Source organism: Canis aureus, chromosome 13 (assembly GCF_053574225.1).
Source record: "Canis aureus isolate CA01 chromosome 13, VMU_Caureus_v.1.0, whole genome shotgun sequence".
Lineage (NCBI taxonomy): Eukaryota > Metazoa > Chordata > Mammalia > Carnivora > Canidae > Canis > Canis aureus.
In genome coordinates, this window is record NC_135623.1 from 51,918,994 (window position 1) to 51,940,211 (window position 21,218).

General features: G+C 33.9%; 1 protein-coding gene across 5 annotated transcripts in view; it reads right to left on the bottom strand.

The window, feature by feature from the left end:
- The window catches only part of TTC29 (tetratricopeptide repeat domain 29), a 237,006-nt gene that overhangs the window by 196,337 nt on the left and 19,451 nt on the right, over positions 1-21,218 (bottom strand). For all 5 annotated transcript variants that reach the window (XM_077846272.1, XM_077846273.1, XM_077846274.1 and 2 more), the window contains exon 5: positions 1,203-1,426. In XM_077846272.1, coding sequence (XP_077702398.1) covers positions 1,203-1,426 — 224 coding nt within the window. The remainder of the gene's footprint in view (positions 1-1,202; positions 1,427-21,218) is intronic.

Consider the following 21,218-nt stretch of genomic DNA (forward strand, 5'->3'; position numbering starts at 1 on the left):
ATCACTTCAGAATTTGGAGCTGAAGCTAGAATGTAGGTTTTTTACAATAGCATTTTTTATTTATAACAATTAATTTCTTGAGAAATTAGATGTCATATTTTAGAATTCACCAAAGTATTCTATTTTTAAAGTCAATCCTGAAGTTAAATACTTCTCATAATACAAATATTCACTTCCTTTCTACACACACAAACACACACAAACTCACTTGTGTTGTTAGGATTTTTGTGTTATCTCCTATATGTAAGCCAGGTGACAACCTGATGGGAAACATGTATTAACTCTACTATAGAGGGTGAGACACTTTTGCTACCTCTCTAGTACTGTTCCATGTCCCCAATAAGTTTCCCCACTGTAGCACTGATTGACAAAAAGTTGTGTAATACTCTATTTTTCCATAGAAAGCCCTAAAATGAAATATAGGCCTTGTTTGGCCCTGAGCTTTTCTTTTTGAGTCTTATGGTCTTTTTACACAAAAAGTTGAAGAAATTAATAATTTAGACCACATCAACTTTTAGGATTTCCTTTCTTTGATTACCTAAAATAACTGATTCTTAATATGTAACTAGGAAGACTCATGACAATATCAGTATAATTATAGGAGAGATTAAAATATTTTCAGTACTTGAAACATTGATTTTCTGGAAAATTTTAAGATACAAAAAAAGGAATTTATTAGAAAAATGTGATGGATAATATAAAGTAAACAATTTTATTCATAATTGTGAATTGCAGGCTTTTTGCATCTTCTCACTATTCACTAATAAAAATTTTCTGATTGAAATCTGTAGGATTTATAGATAAGACCCTCAAATTCCATCACATAAATACTAGAAAATCTGTATAATGTTCAAGTTATACTCTTTGAATGTATCTCATCAAAAAAAGTCAAAATTCAGGTTATATATTTTTAAAACTATGGAAAGATTTGTAATTCGTGATACAAAAGATTTTAATGGATTGGAAAATTCTGGAGATGTCATCAGGTGCTATGTATTGTCTTCCCGGCTTGGAAAGACATCAGCAGGATGCCCCTGTGTCTGGGCAGCTTTGTGGTTCAGCATTCCCTATCATGTATTCCATAAAGATGCTTAGGTGTCTAGAAGGAGTTGTGCTAAGGTGTCTTCTTAATGTTTTGAATCCTCCCTCAGGCCCATTGTTCTGGCTTCTGCAGGACTGCTGCCCAAAGGCCGTCCACTCACCTTTCCTTTCAGCTGCCTCAGCCCTCGTCAGGTAGTGGTAGAAGTGATCCAGCTTATCAGGCTGCTCCTCCAGGGGTCTCTGCAACCAGGAAAGGGACCTAACTCTCGCGGTCTCCTGCAGGGCATCCCACTTCTTCATCAGGGCGAAGAGCTCAGTAAAGGACTTATGATAACCATCTCGCAGCATGTCCACACAAATGTTCTTCTTGTATGAGTTCCGGTAACTGGGAATAATAAGAAACCCAACGCTCAGAACATTATTTTAATCCTTTAAATCTGTGCAGTGTTTTTTCTTCTCTAATAGTTACAGGTTGAATCACACTGCCTTTTTCTTTTTTTTCCTGAGTGAAAACTGAAAATGCTCTTTGCCTCGAACACTTGTAAATGAACAACTTCAGTTTAATGAAAGATGCCAGGAGCTACTCAAATGTAGTCATTTTAGTAAAATTACATTATAAATATATCAGTTCCAAAGCTGAGCTCAGAACCGACTATTGTCAGTCTGTTCTGGCTGCTAGAACAAAATACTAGTGACTGAGTAGCTTACAGACAACAGAAATACATTGTTCACAGTTCTGGAGGCTGGAATTTCAAGATCAAGGTGCCAGCATGGTCATGTTCTGGGGAGGGCCCTCTTCCTCCTTCGTGGTTGGCACCTTCTCACAGTATCTTCACATAGTGTAAGGGGTTGGGGATCTCTCTGGAGACCTTTTTTTCTTATAAGGCACTAATCCCATTCACGAGGGCAGAGCTCTCATGACCTAAGCACCTCCCAAAGACCTCAATTACTAATACCATCACCTTTGGGAATTAGAATTTAAACATATGAATTTGGGGGAACACATCCAGACCACAGCAATTACAATGTCCACAAGTACTTGATGTACTAGCCTCCCAGTAAAACAAAACAGAAAAATCCAATATGCCAAGCAAAAATTAAACATGCCATTAAATATTTTAAAAATGCACTCTATATTAAGTGGCTTCATTGTACGTTATGGAAGTTCATTCATTTATTCATTCTTGTTTGGATGTTTGGCTAGAAAATGTTTACTAAAATCTATTACTAAGTATATTTGAAAAATATTTTCAGTTAGGATTAAGGTAATGATTTGTTACATTACTAATTTGCTTCTAATTTAATAATAAATCAAATGCAAGAAGATAATATTCCATTTATTATTCAACAAATAGCTATCAAATTTTCTAAGTGGAAGGCACTGTTCTAGATTGAATGGATTCATTCTCCTTGTGAAGTTTGTATTCTAGTGGGAGAACACAACTAACACATAAGTAAACAAATAATAAATAATGTGAGATGATGAAAAGTACTATACAGAAAATAAACAGGGTTATGGGATAACAGCTGTGTGGTGGCTATTATTCCACTTAATGAGCAATCAGGAGCCAAATCGTATAGTTACTAATTATATTACATTTTTTAAAAGTTAGGAGACAGTTAAGTATTTAGAGCAACTGACATAATGTGATACTACTACCAGCAGTAAAAATTTCAATGTGAAGTGGAAACAGCCTAGAAGTAGAATACTCAAGGTTGAGGCCAGTTCTACTTAAACTCCTTGGACTGCATTTCATCTCATTTGCAAAGTGTGCATATCAACATATGCTGTACCTATATCAGGATTCTTCTAAGAACAAAATTAAATTATATATGTGAAAATGTTCTGAGAAGTGTTAAGTCCTGCATTACTGGTTCCCAGCTCCTGGCTATGCAACAGATTCATCTATGGAATTGAACAAACACACAAACAAACAATGCCCATGTTCCATCTACCAAGAATTTCTTACTCAGTGGATCAACTTAGGCATGAAACAAGACACATTAAGATAGGTGAAGAAAGGAGTGGTGAGAGTAATGTTTTAAAAGAAAAGACAAGACCTCAAAGCCATGGTAAGAAGTTTGGACTCCAAGCTAGGAATGAGATGGAGGTAGAGCCATTGAAAGGTCCGGGTTAGGAAATGGAGTCATTACTCCATGAGCCTGAAGTTTAGAAAAGCCATCTGGATGGAGTGTCCAACTGAATTGTTACCCTCCCCTATCTGGCAGCCAGATACACACAGCACCTATTGTAGTAGGATTTATCCACAAAGAGAATAAGGAAACCATATTACCAGGCCCAAAGCTCAAAAAACACCATCTTGTATGAGGCCAAAAACATATGATAGGCAGGTAAAAAGGTAACAGAATTTTGTTTGTTTCTGCCCTCTAGTCAAGAAGGAGGAGAATATGAAGAAGGAGCAGTGAGGCCATGTCCTCTCATTCCCCTCCTTTTTACCTGCCCCTTCACAAGTATAGCAAAATTCAGTTTCTCAGTAGAAGAGGACCAGAAGCAGCCACTGTAATTTCCCATAGCTCCTGAATGGTACAGGTGAAATGCCATTAATAGTCTAATGAGCTCCATGTATGACACAAAAGTTAATGGAAAGAGAGGGCTGGTGTATCTGTCATAATGTCACTGGCCACAACAAGGAGGTGTGTGCTAACATGCTCTTGTATGGGCTGCCCACAGGGATTGAAGGAGGACATAGCCATAACTCGGAGAATAAGAAGCAACAGGGAGCAATCAAAGGAGTCAGGTCAGCATATTTCCATATCTGACCTGGAAAGTTGGATTGAGTGCATCAGAGGTGGACATCTGTATAGAATGCATCCAACTACAAGTAAGAGAATGTGTTTCATAGTGCCTTTAGAACAGCAGGTTTCCACTTAGCACAGCACAAGATGCCTGAAGGTAAGCATCTGCTGGTCCTGATTCAGTGGCCTGGCAAGTTCAATGTGTCTGGGATTATCTTAATCTTTCCCTCATGCTTGTCCCCTGCTGGTCACTGGAGGGTTGCTATAGCACCCGGTACTGTGTCCACCTTCAAGGCAAAAAGAAAGGGGTGATGGGTGGCACCAGATGTGTCTTTGTTATTGGCGGGGAATAAAGCATTCCTATAACTGCTAGTAGATTCACACTTTGGTCCCATTGACCAGAACTTTGTCACATGGCCATCCCTTGCTGCAAGGAGACTGGAAAAACAAATATCCTGCCTGTTCTTGGACACATTGCTTTCCCAAGCAAACTGGAGTTACATTAGCAAAAAAGAATGGGGAAATGAGATACTAGATGGACAAGTTCAGTGTCTATAGCAAGGTCCTAGATTAAGGTCTGAAAGTAAATACTGGGGATCCCTGGGTGGCTCAGTGGTTTAGCATCTGCCTTCGGCCCACCCAGGGCGTGATCCTGGGATCCCGGGATAGAGTCCCATGTCAGGCTCCCAGCAGGGAGGCTGCTTTTCCCTCTGCCTGTGTCTCTGCCTCTCTCTGTGTCTCTCATGAATAAATAAAATCTTAAAAAAAATGAAAGTATATACTGACAAACCCCCAGCCCTGGACTTTCTGGATAAAACTGGGCAGGATGCCCAATTAAATTTGAATATCAGGTAAGTAATAATTTTTTTTAGTATTAGTATTCTCCAAATATTCCATGGGACCTATCTATTTATACTAAAAAAGGGTTGTTGGGTTTTTTTTGAAATTCATATTGAAGTGTATATCCAGTATTTTTATTTGCTAAATCTTGCAACTCTCTTCCTCTCCACCCTGCACCAGGACCGTGTTGTTTCTATGTAATCGGGTGAGAGGAAAAGGTGTCAGAATCTTGAATAACCTGAGAAATCACTGAATTGGACTCACATAACCTGAGAGAGACAAGATTAGATTTTTACACTAGGGAGGATCAAGGCTCAGGGCCAGGAATTAAAATTAAGTTATAAAAAAATAAAGGCTTTCAATTTACGACCCTTGAGCTTGTGACTCTGAAATTCATACCTGATCCACGAGATTGGCCAGGAGGAGGATAGAATTGGGAACAGGGAGAAGAGATGGGAGACTCTGGTGGTCCCGAAAAGGACAGGCCACAGAGGCTGAGCCAAAGCGAAGGCGGGGGAATGGACACACACAGGTGGATTCAATACATATTTAAGAGCTAAAAATATCAATTCCCGAGTGGTGAGTAGGTGTTAGGGGTAGAAGAAAGGGAACACCTAGGATGACAACCAGGCTTTGAGCTAATTGATAATTAGCTAAGGAAGGGAACACAAAAGGTTGAACATTTTTGGGGAAAGAGAATGAGCTTGGGTTTAGGTGAGGAGGCTGAAGTGACACCGAAGTGGTGCCTCTGAGGAGGGGTAGGTTGTAGGGGAAATATAGAAGATCTGAGGATGAGAGGCTGAAAATCCAGCCTTGTTTCAAACAAGAAGAGTCATCTTTGTATGGTTATGCCTTGGAAGAAAAGAAAATTATAAATAATAAAAGTTAGAACATTGACTTTAAACAATAAAAATAAACATAAGCTGGGAGGCCGTCTATATTCTAATCTCAAATCTCTACTCTTGACAGAAAATCATTCTGGAAGCCTTATTTCCTTTGCCTGGAAAGTGAGGAGGGTGTTTTGGTGGGATTTGGTCCACCGGGCATCTAGTTCCACTTCCACAGGTGGCAGCTCTCCGAACTTCTGGAAATGACCATTCTCACACTGTGTGCCATCTTAGAGGAGCTTGATTTTAAAGATTTTCTAACCAAGATTTTCTAACCACAGTGACCCAAATTAAGGCAATGGGTTCCTCCCCCAGAATTCTGAATCTTGAGGCAGGAAACACAACAAAGGTTTAGTAGGTTTTTGGAGCTCAGTCATCTAGGGAGTGACATCCTGACAAGAGTCCCAAGTAGTCCTTGCTACCAAGATCCTACCCAGGGTCTCATGTCTTGTCCTTTTCATCTGAGCTGGGTTCTCCCTAAACTCATTTGATTACCCAATACCCTTCCAAAATTTTTTTTTTTACTTTATTTAGTCAGAATCAGTTTCTGCTGCCTGTGACCAAAGTACATGAATGGATTCAGAAGGAATTGCACTAAAATGGTTTCTAAGACATTTTTCAGCCTCAAAACATCCATGATATATAACTGATATCAATTTTTTAAAATTTCTGGTACATTTTTTAAAAAGATCATTCTTTGCAGAAGAGATTTCAAATAGACAAGTATTTTAAAATGCATGAATAACTATGCTGATACAATCTCAATTTTATATACACATCCGTGTGTGTGCACACATGCATATGTACATGTATGTCGTTATTTAAGCCTCAGTACTAATCTGAAAGCAAGAAAGAGCAATTAGTGACTTGCTAAATAATTTCCTATTGAAATATTCATAGCTAATGCAAATTATTTCTTTTAACCAAATAATTTTCTTTTATTAAAATGAACTGACCATCTGAAAAAAAGGTGCATCAATTTCCACCATTATATTTGGATTTCTCAGGTTTTATATTTCATAATAGAATTATAGGGAATGTTGATTTGCTTTTTGGAAGGAAAATTTTTTTAAACACAAATAGAGGGACGGCTGGGTGGCTTAGTGGTTGAGCGTGTGCCTTCGGCTCAGGGCATGATCCTGGAGACCCGGGATCGAGTCCCACATTGGCCTCCCCATGGGAGCCTGCTTCTCCCTCTGCCTATGTCTCTGCCTCTCTCTGTGTCTCTCATCCATCAATAAATAAAATCTCAAGCACAAATAAATATACAGATAGAATTCAAATTTATTATTTTCTTATTTAGACACGAAGTTCTCCATCTTGGTTTCACTTGTATATTAAAACCGATATTAGTATAAATTAAAACATATTCTTTGTAAGCATCAGAAGAAAAATCTCCTTGACCTGGAAAGTCACTATGCTGGGCAGAAATTGAGAATTCTGGTAAAATTTATGTAGAGATGTGAGAAGAGTTTTCCTGACAGAAAACATGCCATTCACAGGAGCAGAAGTTGTGACACTCCTGGATATGCCAGACTCTGAATCTATATCCCGAGGAAGAGGTCTGCCATCGCAGAGAGCTGGTGCTGCTTCCAACCAAGGGATGCAGTTGGAGAAGAATGAATTTAGGAATGGAATTCAGTGGTCACCTGTTTCATATGGATTTTATTACTATTTAAAGGCATTTTTCAAAGGAGATTCTGTGCATTTTAAATTTATGTAAAAATGACCCTAAATGAATCTAAGATTAAAAAAAAATCTATAAATTTACAGAATGTAAAATTGGCCACTTTGACAAAACCTCCTAGCAGTTGAACATGTGGAGACGCTGAGAGATGGGGAACTTTCTGTTAAACAGTCATGGAGATATTATATCGTTTTAAAATTCTGCCTTAAAACATTATGAGTGGCTATTTAAAGAGTGCCTATGCTGTGGTAGGCACTGTGTAGACATAATTTCTAACACACGGTAACTCTACAAAGCAATACTTCCATTTTCACTTCCAGTTTCAAGAAACTGTCTTCAGTGAGGTTGTGACTTGCCAAAGAAGGACAAAGTCATACAAAATAATAAGGGGCAGAGTTGGATAGAATTCACATCCAGGTTTCTGAGTGCAAATCCTGGCTTTTTCCTACTTTACCACTTTGTCTTCTATTACATCTATTATATCAACAAATCTGATGTTGATTTTTCTTCTCCTTCCCTTCCTCTGTACATTTTCTTTATTTGCATTGATTGCTTCAGAATTTGTCATAATTGGACAATTACAATGTAATTCTCAAATCTGAAATTTGTTGCCTATGTCCATGCTAATCTATGTTTATGCCGGCTTGGGAAAAGAGAGTAGTGTCATTCTGTGACTCTCCTAAAGAGCTCCCTTCCTTGAAGTGAGGGAGCAGACAGTAGCATCTATCCAGAGCAAAGTAAATAGACGTGATTGTCACTCCAGGATACATAAGTCTAATAAAAGAAAAACACTGAGAAAGACAAATGAATAAAAGGATAAAAAGCACACATTTTTACCAATACAAAAAACATGAATAAATGGAATGAACAGATATAACAGCTCATTTTATTTCTCTTCTAGGTATTTATATTAGTTATTAGATGGATTGTCAAAATCAAATGAATTATCAACTACTCAAATATATGATTAATATATTTAACATATTTTCTTCATAGGACAAACTCAAATACTGTATCAAGGTGAAGCTTCATATTCAGTAAATCATTTCAAAAGAAGTTTAATGAAAAATCATACTTTAAAACAAGATCATAAAATTTTTATTTAATCTGACAAAGATAAACTCAAAAGATACGTAATATCTAATCAAAAGTCAGGATAATACTTTTATTCCATTAAGTTAATATTTATAAGTCACTAGTGGGTTATCTATGTGTCAGTTATAACAGTCTTACATTCATACTGTAGGAATAAATGTTATTGGAATCACCTACGGGATAATTACGTTGACTCTTAAATTAATACTTAAATAGCTTCAGTTAATATAATTTCCATGGAATAAAGTGAGTCACTATTCTTTTATTTTAAATTTTTTTATTGGAGTTCAATTTGCCAACATATAGCATAACACCCAGTGCTCATCCCGCCAAGTGCCCCCCTCAGTGCCCATCACCCAGTCACCCCAACCCCTCCACCCACCTCCCCTTCCTCTACCCCTTGTTCATTTCCCAGAGTTAGGTGTGTGAGTCACTATTCTTACCCATACTTTTCAGTGTAGGTAGATATTACATATAATTAAAATGGGAAAATACATTCTTGACATACACATACTGATAAAAACCATATAAGTAATTTGGGTATGTTTTATAGTTTTTTGTGAAAAGAATAAAATTTTCCCAAAAGCTAAAACAAAGATATGCCATTCTCTTAGTCATATAAATATATATAAAGAAAGAGAAGTTAGAAAGAAAAAAAATATCAATTATATTTGAAGAGAGTGAAAAGCATATAGAATTACAATGGAAACTGAAAGCATTTTTTAATTTTATACATTTAGGTTTTTAACAATTGTTAGTCATAGTATTGAGTATGAGTAATTAAGAACTAACATTAAGAAATACACTATCATCACTCACATATATTTTTGTGTAATAACCACTGGAGAATTGATATTTTTTAGGACTTTTATTTTCCATGTACTTCAAAATACAACAAGAAAAAAACATTTCATTATGAAAAAAGCTCTTTTTAAATTTCAAAGATGTCCAATGAGTTGACTGGTCTCTGGGGGCATCTACTGGAAATTTAGCAAACTGCAGTCACATCATGTAAATTTGATAACTTTCATTATCCATCTTAATACAGATATTATTTTAATTGATATGCAAATAAGGTGACACTCAAAGAAGATAAATGTAAAGTTATGCATGGTATTCCATCTCATCCATCTGGAAACAGCAAAATATGTAGCTGTCTATGAGATCAGTTAACAAATACTCAACTGTTAAAAATGTAAATAGGGCAGGTGGCATAACACAGATGAACAGTTTTCAAACCACTCAATTTTCATGTTTGGAAAAATTAGAAATATATTTCAGAGATAAACATACACATATATAATGAGGCATTTTTATTAATCTAAAGAAGATATATAAAAAGCATTTTTAATATAATGGTTTCTCTAATGCAAATTCATTTTGCATCTTAGTATATCCATCAATATAAATAACTTGATAATCACTGCTTATTTTCTATATGACTTACTTTAATTATTTACATGTTAATATCTCAAAAAGTAGAGTTTGTTATACTTGAAAAATCTATTGTTTATTATAATTAGTTATTAAGAGTGAAATTAGTCATTAAAATGAATATTGTTATCAATTTCTCCTAAACATTTTAGGAGAACTTCCTTAAAGAAAAATGAACATACAATAAAGATAACACAATAACTGCACCTTATGTATAGTTTTAGCATATATTTCAATAAAGAAAATAATACTTGTAACATTATTATTGCAGTTTTGACTAACCATGTTATAGGAATTTTAATGTAACAGAAATTTTAATAATTATGATTTTCTTTGTGAAATTTATTGGTCATATTTGCTGTAATAGAAAATTAAAAGATAATTTTGAAGCTTTATCTAACTGTGCTATACTTATTATTGTACCATAAAATACTTTAGATGTTGCTATAATTTTATATAAAAACTCTCCTAATCAAGATTGAAATACGTAACATTTTAACTTCATTCCAAAGAAACACTACAAACACATATATTAGTTTGCACTATTTTGAAGATCTTAAAATTGCTATCCAAATAAATGTGATATCATTTTTAATTGTATAAATTGAAAAAAACTAATCACCATAAAAATGTTACCAACAAATCAGAACATTGGCAGAACATATGGCAGGATTTTTATTTTAGTTTAGATTTAGAATCATGTTAGATAGCTGGACTTATTTGATAACAAAAATAAATAAATTAAATCCACCACCCCCAAGAGGTTATGGAATAGAATTTTTTTGTGATTTTCTAAACAATATAGAAGTTCACTAACTTGAAACTGCTACATATGTCAGGGTGCTCTATATTTTCAGAAAATACACAGTTTTATCTATTAATAAGGAAAGTTAGCATAGTCAGACTGCCAACATTTTAAAAGTATATTTACAAATGGAAAAATGCCATTTGGAAAAAACTATTTAATCTACATTCAACCTAATTCTTTTTCTTTAAAATTTCATAATAACTAAGAAATTTAACCTACAATATTTTGTAAATAGGGCTATTAATATAATTCAACAAAAAAATAAAATACTTAAAAATACGATCAGCAAAGAATTCTGCCAAGATTACAATAAAAATTCACTTTAACATGGACAATTTTACTTTAGGATATAGAATAATTATGTATAATTAGAATGGAACAAAGATTATTTCTCAGATTAAAGTAGGTAAGGACTGATATTTAGCATAAAAGGGAGTAACTTTTTGCTAGATCAAAAGCTGTTAATCGAATACTATTTTTGCTGGGGTTACCCACTATCAGAGGAAGGCTGGGGTTATTTATCGGACAGTACAGACTGCAATATTACAATAGCTTTAAATGATTCCCTTAATAATATAAAGGCGTTTTTTATATTCACATCCTATTAAAAATTACTTGCTCAAGTGATTCCAAGTCAATCAAATATTTGAAGTAGAGATTGTCATCAATCAGGAATGAATAAAACTATTCGTCAGTCAATAATATAAAGTATTACTGAAATATTTAACTGTGTAGCCGTAACACACATTTTCTTTACTGATTTTCTCTACTAGAAAAATCTCAAACTTAACCACATTAAAAAAAGTTTTTCTTTAGAGAATTTTAGTGAAAAGCACTGGAAGAAAGAAAGCTCTTTATATGAAGCTAATTACATAATTTTTAAAATAGTCCTATTACTTGCAAACTCCCTTGAGAAACTCAAACTTATTTACAAAGGAAAATGTTAACCTAAAGATTGGACATGGAAAGATATGAAATGAGTGTTATCATTTCAGAAGAATTTTCAGGGAAGGTATTTTCACAGTACCACCATTGAGTCCAAGCACCTTTGGCTAAATGAGGTCATATCTATTTTTGTTCTTTTTTTTTTTCAAATCACACTGTAACTTCCAACTACAGGAAAACCAATTAAAACATAAGCTGAAAAATAAAGCCTGAAAATAATCTTAGTTTTTGGATTGAGTCATAATGATAAAAAAAGAAATCTGAGTAATATAATTCTGCTATGGTTGGAGTCCTAACACAACAACAATAAACATAAGAAAAAAGAGGAGAAAAACAATAGGTAAGCTTCATGCTACACGACTACAAACATGTATAAACATGATCAAGCTAGCTCATTGACTCATGTCAGTCTATATCTATTTACAATTTTTTATTAATATAAAATCTATACAATATAACACTGTTTTTTGAAACAATTTTTTATTAATATAAAATCCATACAATATAACACTGTTTTTTGAAACATAATCTTGTGACTGCTCTCCAAAATTTTTAATAATCTATTTTTTAGGAAATTTTGTCTCAAATAATATCATTTAAACTTTTCCTTTCAGTTAATCATCAATACATCTTTATAAATTAAAGAACTATCAGTTTTCCATATAAGTGAGTGAAATGTCAACTTTTAATAAAAATGCAAAGCTGGAGAATATAAAGACAAAACTTAGTAAAAACAACAAGTTGCATTAAAAAGAAAACTTCAGCTCACTGTGTTCTTTTTTTTTTACTAAAGTATGTCATACATTTTATCTTTGCAAGTTTGACGAGTTTTGCAAGTAAAATTCTGTTTCCTCTACACTTGCTAATAGTCATGAGAATCTGTAGTTTGCACCTTCCCATTAAAAATGTATTGTATTTTTTTGAAATTATTCACCCCGCCTTTTATCCAGATCATGTCTTTGAAAGGAGGAAGTAGATAATAAATGGAATAATTCATGATTTCCCATTAAATATGAAACTTTCTTTTGCAGAGTTTAGAAAATGAAGTTCTACATAATGTACAAAAGTTGATTAGAACTTTTTTAACCTTTTCAAGAAAAAACCTTTCACATTAAACAACTGCATGAGGAGGTTTCTTTGGGAAAAGTAAACCAATCAGTTCTTTCCCGCTATAGCTTGATCATATATATTCCAATGTTGTTTCTTCCAAACATACATTCATTTATAATACCTACCTATTAAAACAATGGAAAGAAAAACAGTGTACATTGAGCTATAAACATGACAAGTATCTAAAAAAATGAAACTGATGTTTAAATTACAAAGGGAAAAATCCCATAAATTAAAAATGAAAACAAAATATTATTCATGCTCTTTCCAGCAATGTAATGGAAGATACAGTAAGGGTAAATAATAAAACCTATATTTAAATTTCTATTATTATTATGACATTTCTTCTAGCATGGCAATGATATTTCATAATGAAAAAAATTTACCTTTATAAAATTTATCTTTATGAACATTTGTATTGTATTAACTACACTCTTTTGCTTTCTTTGTATAAAATAAAAGATTAAACCAAATGACTATTAGGCTCACAACTGCTCTATCATTGTATATTTCTTTAATAAGATATCTGTAGTAAATTTAACTGAAGAGAAATGTCAAGTTCTATTTTAGGGTACAGATAACCTCAATTTTTTGTGCTTTTAAGGTTCTTTTGTGGAACAGTTTGTTTTTCACTAAGCATATTTTAATTTTCCCCATTACAAAAAAATGAAGAATATATTTTGCCCTTTCAAGCTTGAATACCTAAAAGATAACTACCATAATGTGAGCCATGTGAAAAACCTTTCATACTGTATCCTCTTTAATTACTGTCAGAAAGGTGGTTGTAGAATACACACGCGAACACTGAGGCAAGGATTTCTCACGGGCTTTATGTCCACAATAATCAAACTTTCAAAACATAGTTTTACACTTAGGAAAAACTAAATAAAAACAGTAAACAAATTGATTAAATGATGCTCTGGTCAGACCACATCTGTATGTAAATATCTTATTTTCCTGAATGTTGTATTAATTTGATTGCAGCTATCTCTAACATTTAGAAAATTCTTACTTGTAGTAACTAAGAGCATGGGTACATCACATCAAATATGTGCATCAATAAGAATATTGTAAGAACAAAAAGGAGTATTTGTCAGGAGCAAAATAAAAGAGCCTTGAATTCCAACTTAAAAAAAAACACAAAATATACATATAGTAGGGATTATAACTTCCTTGAGACAGAGAACATGTCATATGTTTCTTTTGCATTTTCATATAATAATGCAAATGTCAACAAAGTGAAAGCTTGTATAACATTATTAGTATCAAACAAAATAGAATTCAGGCATAAAAAATTAAAGGGGTACATGAATAGCAGGGATTCATAAATAGATAGATTTACGAGAAATAGAGCAATTAGGAAACAATAACCTAATAACATAGGATCAAAATAAACAGAATAAGGGGAAATTTATTTTATAGCATTTTTTTTCAGAAAATTACAAAGAAAGCCAAGGAAAAAAGGATTTGAATAACAATTTTCTAGCATGATTGAAATAATAGGCTCAATCTAATTATTAGTTTCTGATAGCATTTTCTGTATGGAACTATCTACGAAATAAATAGAGAATATATATTTATTTTTCAAACATACAAAGAATATTTATAAAAATTGGCCATGTACTGGACATAGAAGAAACTTTATAAATTGTTATCATATATGGCATATTTAATGAGCACAAGAGTCACTCCCCAATCCTGCAACCCTCCCCCACCAAAAAAAAAAAAACCCTCCAAAAATCTACTCATCTGCAAATTTACAAATGTATTTCTAATGTATTCACTGCCTAAAGGGAAAAACCACCATAGAAATGTTCATATATTTAGAATTGAAACAATATAAAAATACTATCAAATCCTGGGGAAGAAGTCATCATGGTATTCAAAAAGAAATTTATAATTTAGTGAAAGGGAATAGAAGGGAAGGGTGAAGAAATGGGTAGGAAATATCAGAAAGGGAGACAGAACATAAAGACTGCTAACTCTGGGAAACGAATGAGGGGTGGTGGAAGGGGAGGAGGGCGGGGGGTGGGGGTGAATGGGTGACGGGCACTGAGGGGGGCACTTGACGGGATGAGCACTGGGTGTTATTCTGTATGTTGGCAAATTGAACACCAATAAAAAATAAATTTATTATTAAAAAAAGGAATCAAGCATAAGAAAAAAAAGAAATTTATAATTTAAATGTACTTGTTAAAAAACAAGAGAACAGAAACAAGTGAAGAAGCTAGCTTTCAACTCAGGATGCTAGAAAAAAAATCTTAACAATATGAAGTCAAATAAAGGACAAAGAAGGAAATACTAAAGGAAAAGGCATAAATTAATACAGAACAAAAAGATTATCAGTTGCGTATAACCCCCAGTACTCATCATATCACCCGCCTTCCTTAATGCCCATCACCAAATCATTGACCATTAAGTCTGAAACTAAGTGTGTACTTTATGTTGGCTAATTGAATTTAAATTAAAAAAAATACAGAACGAAAAAGGTGACCCATAAAACAAAATAAGTGCTTATGTGAAGAGACAAATAAATCTTTGCAAGTATAATCAAGACAAACAAAAATAAGGCACCAAAATTGTGCCAGGAATGAAAAAGATAAGACAGCTTCTAATTATAATTATACTAATGGCTAACTTTTATTGTATACTTACAATGGGCCAATGTTCTCAATACCTCATTTGTATTATCTTTTTTAAACTACAACATTTTTTGATAGGTATTATTATTATCATCTTCATTTTATAGATGAGGAAACTATGGCACAAAGAGGAGCTTTCCCCCCCCTCTTTTTATAGAGAAGGAGAGAGGCAGAGAGAGAAAGAGAATCTTAAGCAGGTTCCATAACTAGCACAGAGCCCAGTGGAAGGGCTTGATCTCATCACCCTGAGATCATGACCTGAGTGGAAATGGAGAGTCAGACCCTTAAGTTACTGAGCCACCCAGTTGCCACAACAAAGAGATTAATTAATGAGTTGAAGATCATACACCCTTTGAATGGTGGAGCTAGGTTATCCACTCCAGCACTCTAATTTTAGAGCCTGTTATTTGCCACTATTATCTTCATATTACCTCCAAGATACAGAGAATGTTTCTACACATATAAAAGAGATTTAAATGTTATTAGAAAATATCATGCTAAATTTTATCATGCTAAATATAACAATCTATATAAACTAGACACCTATATAAAATAAAATATGAATTATCAGTTTGCTAGAGAAGACTTAGAAAACCAATTACAACAGATCTATTCTCTTCTTCTGGACCATTCTCCCACCAAAGGAGCAAAAGTATTTGGTTTTATTTATTTGTTTTTTTAAAAGATTTAATTTATTTATTCATAAGAAACACATGGAGAGAGAGAGAGAGAGAGAGAGGCAGAGACATATAGGCCGAGGGAGAAGTAGGCTCCCTGCAGGGAGCCCTATGTGGGACTCCATCCCAGGACCGTGGGATCATGCCCTGAGCCGAAGGCAGAGGCTTAACTGCTGAGCTACCCAGGTGTCCCAATTATTTGGTTTTATAAAGAAGTTCTATCAAACTCTTAATAAGTAAGAAATTCCTATCTCATCAGAAATATTCCAGAGTATAGAGAAAGGTGAAAATTTCTTTAGTTCATTTTACAAAATCCCAAAACTGTAGCAAAAGAAAAGTATAGGTCAAAATCATGCAAAACTCTCTCCCTCATGCCTCAAAAAGGAACCCCTAGCAAACAGAAATCATAATGAGTAAGCAGGGTTTTCCCCAGATTTGCACAAACGGTGTATCATTATAAAATCTAGTAACTTTATGATAATCTCAGTAGGTACTAGAAAATTATTTAGTAAACTTCAAAACTGATAAAGAAAAGTACAAACTAAAAATTGAATTCCTTATCTTGGTAATGTACATCTATTAAATCCACATCTCTATAGCTGTTAACATTCATTGTTTCCATTTGCTCTTCTCGCTGTCTCTTGGATAAATATTTATCCTCTGTTTTACTTTTCTTTAAAATGTTTTGCACCTAGATGGTATTTGACTTTCTCTACCTTACTTTGCTTAGCATAACACTGCCTAGTCCTATCCATGTCATTATAAATGGCAAGATTTCATTCTTTTTTATGGCTGAGTAATATTCCATTTTATGTATATATCACAATTCCTTATACATTATCAGTGGATGGACATCTGGGCTCTTTCTATAGTTTGACAAGACAAATACCATGAACTCAGTCATATGTGGAATTTAAGAAACAGAACAGATGAACATAGGGGAAGGGAAGGAAAAATAAGATAAAAACAAAGAAGGGGACAAATTTAAGAGACTCTTAACTATAGGAAACAAACTGAGAGTTGTTGCAGAAGAGGTGGATGGCAGGTGGGGTAACTGGATGATAGGCAATAGGAAGGGCACTTAATATGATGAGCACAGGTGTTGTATGCAACTGATGAGTCAGTAAATTCTACCCCTGAAACTAATAATACGCTGTATGTTAACTAAATTGAATTTAAATAAAAAATTTTAAAAAATGTTTTGCACCTATGCTCATGAAGGATGTTATTCTGTGGTTTTCCTTTTATGTACTGACTTTCTGGTATTGATATCAGGGTAATGTCAGTAACAGTGCGTCGAGAATTGTTTCTTCTTCTATTTTCTTGAAGTGTTTATGTCAAAGTGGCATTACTTCTTTCTCAAATGTTGTGCAGATTTACCATAAAGCCATTATAGGCTTGGAATTTTCTCTGTGGGAAGTTTTTAAACTGTGAATTTAATCTCTTTAATAGATAGAAACCTATCCTATTACTTATTTCTACTTCAGTAAATTTTGGCGGTTGGTCTTTTGTGGAATTTAGCCATTTCATAGAAGTTGTTAAGTCTATCAGCATAAGGTTTATTACCTAATTAGCATTTTAATATTTGTATAAGCTATAGTGAAACATTCCCTCTTTCATTTCTGAAATTGGTTAATTTATGTCTTCTCTCTTTTTCTGTGATCAGTCTGACTAGAAGATCAATTTTACGATCTTTTCAAAGAACCAGTTTTCAGTTTCATTGCTTTTCTCTATTTTCCTGTTTTCAGTTTTTATTATTTCTTTCTAGACTTTCAGTTTAATTTTCTTTCTTTTTCTAGTTTTTTTTTAAATGAAAGCTTAGGGCACTGACTTTAAACAATTTTGTTTTTCTAAAATAAGCATTTTAAGATGCTATAAACATCCCTTTCCGCGCTGCCTTAGCTGCATCCCATATATTTTAATATGCTGTATTTTCTTTTCATCCAGTTCAAAGTATTTTGCCTTGCAATTTCTTCTTTGATCCATGGATTACTTACAAGGATGTTGTCTGGTTTCAAAACTTATGGGGATTTTCCAGAGACCTTTCTGATTTTATTTCTCATTTAAGTCAGTTGTTGTAAGGCAAAATAATTTTTAAGATTTAAAAACTTTTAAATATATTCAAATTTGTTTTATGGCTCAGAATATCATCTCCTTTGATAAATGTTCCATGGACACTGAAAATAATGTGTGTTCTGCTGTTGTTTGGTAGAATGTTCTGTAAATGTAAATTATTTGGTTGATGGTATTGTTCAAGTCTTTGATATATACCCTTAGTAATTTTCCTATCAATTATTGAGACAGCAGTGTTGGAATCTCCAACTACAATTATGGACTTGTGTGTTTCTCTTTTTCTTTCTATCAGTTTTTATATTATGTATTTGAAATTCTGTCATTAGGAGAACAAACACTTAGTATTACGTTGTCTTGATGAGCCAGTTCTGTTTGTCATTATGAAATGGCACTTTTCACCCCTGGTAATATTCCATTCACTTTCTAAAAATATATTTCTGAAAATCCTGGGATATTTTTTCCACACTTCCTTTCTCATCATGTTAGGATTTTACTATGTTCTGTATTACTATGTGGTCACTTCAAATATAAGAAGGAAATGTAATTAACATCCATCTTGATCTTGATGTTGAAGTGGAAAAAAACCATAAGCTGAGCCAACTTTTAAGAAAAATCCCTTGTTCAGCAATATGTTTCCTTGGCTATTCTGGTTGTAGGATAACAGATTGTTCTGGACAAGCTTAAAAAGCTTTTATGAAAATCTGTATCAAGATTAAAGAATGACTAATTTTTACGAAGTGAACCCAGGGAAGGTTCTAAATTCAGAGTAATAGTAGGAATTCAGGAAGTGTCTGGAAATCTGAACTTTGATGGCAGTCTGGTCCAATTTTTTTTTGCCTAGATTATTCATTCCTTTGTCTCTATGAATCATTTTTTCTATCTTATTGCTTTTGCTTCTGTATAACATTAGACCAGTTTGGTCAAATTACTCAACCTCTCTATGCCCTGGTCTCTGGGAGTAACAACAATTCTTCACACAGTTATTGTGAGGATCACTTTAAACAGAGGCCAGCACACAGCATTCATTTAATATATCTTACCTGTTACTATCTTACATGAAATAAAACCTAGTTAAGAGATGCAATATTCATTACAAACTGTCTGAACACCCATTTTATTGTTCATTAAGTGTGCAAAGTTCTATTTTGTTGCTCCATTTTTCTTACAGAAAGCCATGTGATGGGATCCCTGGGTGGCGCAGCAGTTTAGCGCCTGCCTTTAGCCCAGGGCGTGATCCTGGAGACCCGGGATCGAATCCCACATCGGGCTCCCGGTACATGGAGCCCGCTTCTCCCTCTGCCTATGTCTCTGCCTCTCTCTCTCTCTGTGTGTGTGTGACTATCATAAATAAAAAAAAAAAAAAAAAAGAAAGCCATGTGATAACTTTCCTCTGGAATTTAGAATCAGGAAAAAAGCTTGTATCTCTGGAAGGACTGATATGTTTCTTCTCATCAGGTAATGAGAATTTTATAGTCCATCACATCTCCCCTTTTGCCCAACCTGCCCAGAGGTTCAGAGCAAAACTTAATGTTCCATCAGGGAAACTATATTGACTTTAGTGAGCAGCATATGTACATGCTTTTCCTTTATTTACCTCTCATTTTCTATTTATAATCTGATGAATGTGTAATATAAAATGTTAACTTAAAATTTTTCAATCCTTCCTAGAAAGAAAGCAAGAAATTAAGTGTTATTTTATGTAAGTCAGAAGAATCTTAAAGAAGAATGAAATACAATCCCTACTTTCAAAGAACTCTAAGCCTAAAGCAAAGTCCTTTCCTTGTGGCAATTCACGGCAAGAAAGACATTTTATGCAGCAGTTCAGTACAGGCACATCTATATTTTATATATGTATGCATAGGAAACAAAAGTTGAAAAGTACTATTCCTTAAAATGTTCTAATCTCTTCATAAATATTAACTTAATTAATTCTTGTAACTATTCCATGAGCCAAGCCCTATCATCATTATCCCTGTTTTCAGATAAAAAACAGAAATGCAAAAACAGAGATGCAAATGGCCAATAACTTGACCAAAGTTAAGTGGTTATTTTGTTAGTTATTATAAAGCTGGGATTTGAGAGTCCAGAACATCTGGTTTTAGAACTCGTGCTCTGTTGCATTACAGATGGTAGCCTTCTAATATTTAACCTTACTCTATGTAATATATTCTTTTCTATTTTATTGCACTTTCTTTCATTTTAAAAAAGCTAATCATGAACCCCAAACTGATGGGTCATAACCATATTGACAGGGGGTATGTCATAGTCTATAGTTTGTTAAACATTAATTGAGAAGGAAAAAACCTTACACATAGATGATTGTCAATGGCTATTAAAAGAGTTCAAGCAGGAGCTCTGAATTCTACCATGTTGTTGAGGGTGGCTCTGAGGAAGCCTCACAGAGCAAGAAATAGCTGGAAAATAGAAGTTTACCAAGTACACAAGGCATAGGGGAAAGAGAAAGGCATTTCAGGCAGAGCACATATACAAGGCTGTGAAGGGGTAAGAGATCATCATTCAATGATCCCCCAAGCACCTGTGTGTCAACCCTGTACGAGTACTAAGGATGAACATGTGAGCAAAGCAGCCATGGCTTCAGCGCTCAAGTTGGAAGATGAGAGAGAACATGGTTTAATGAAGATTTGAGTAAATCCAAAGACAGAATACTGTAACGATTTGAGGATGGGTTCTGGAACCCAATTGCCAAGGTTAAATTTCCTGTTCTTCGATATATTTGAGTAAGTTACTTAATATCTCTGTGCTTTAATCTCTTTAGCTATAAATGGAACTAACAAAGATTTTTCTATGATTAAATAAATTAATACATGTGAGGCACTTCACACAGTATCTGAGAGATAGTGCTCAACAAATGTCAGTTATTATTGTTTTGGCAAATAAGAAGTTTCAAATGGGAATGGTAGAGATTTCACAGACTGAGATGTGGTTGGCCTTAGTTAAAAAATACTGATGGAGTGTCTGCTATATACTGGGTACTGTTATACCCAGTGTACTTGAGACTCATCAGAGAATAAGACATTGTCCCAACAGTTCAGGTCAGTTCAGAAGGCATCATCTTTGATTACTTCCTTCACTCAATCCCACATTCATTCTGTTGGTAAACTCTGTTCTCCGTATCACTTAAACATATTCTAAATCAAACCATTTCTCATCATTTCCACTAGATTTATCCCAGTCAAGCTGCCATCATCTCTTACTTGGGCT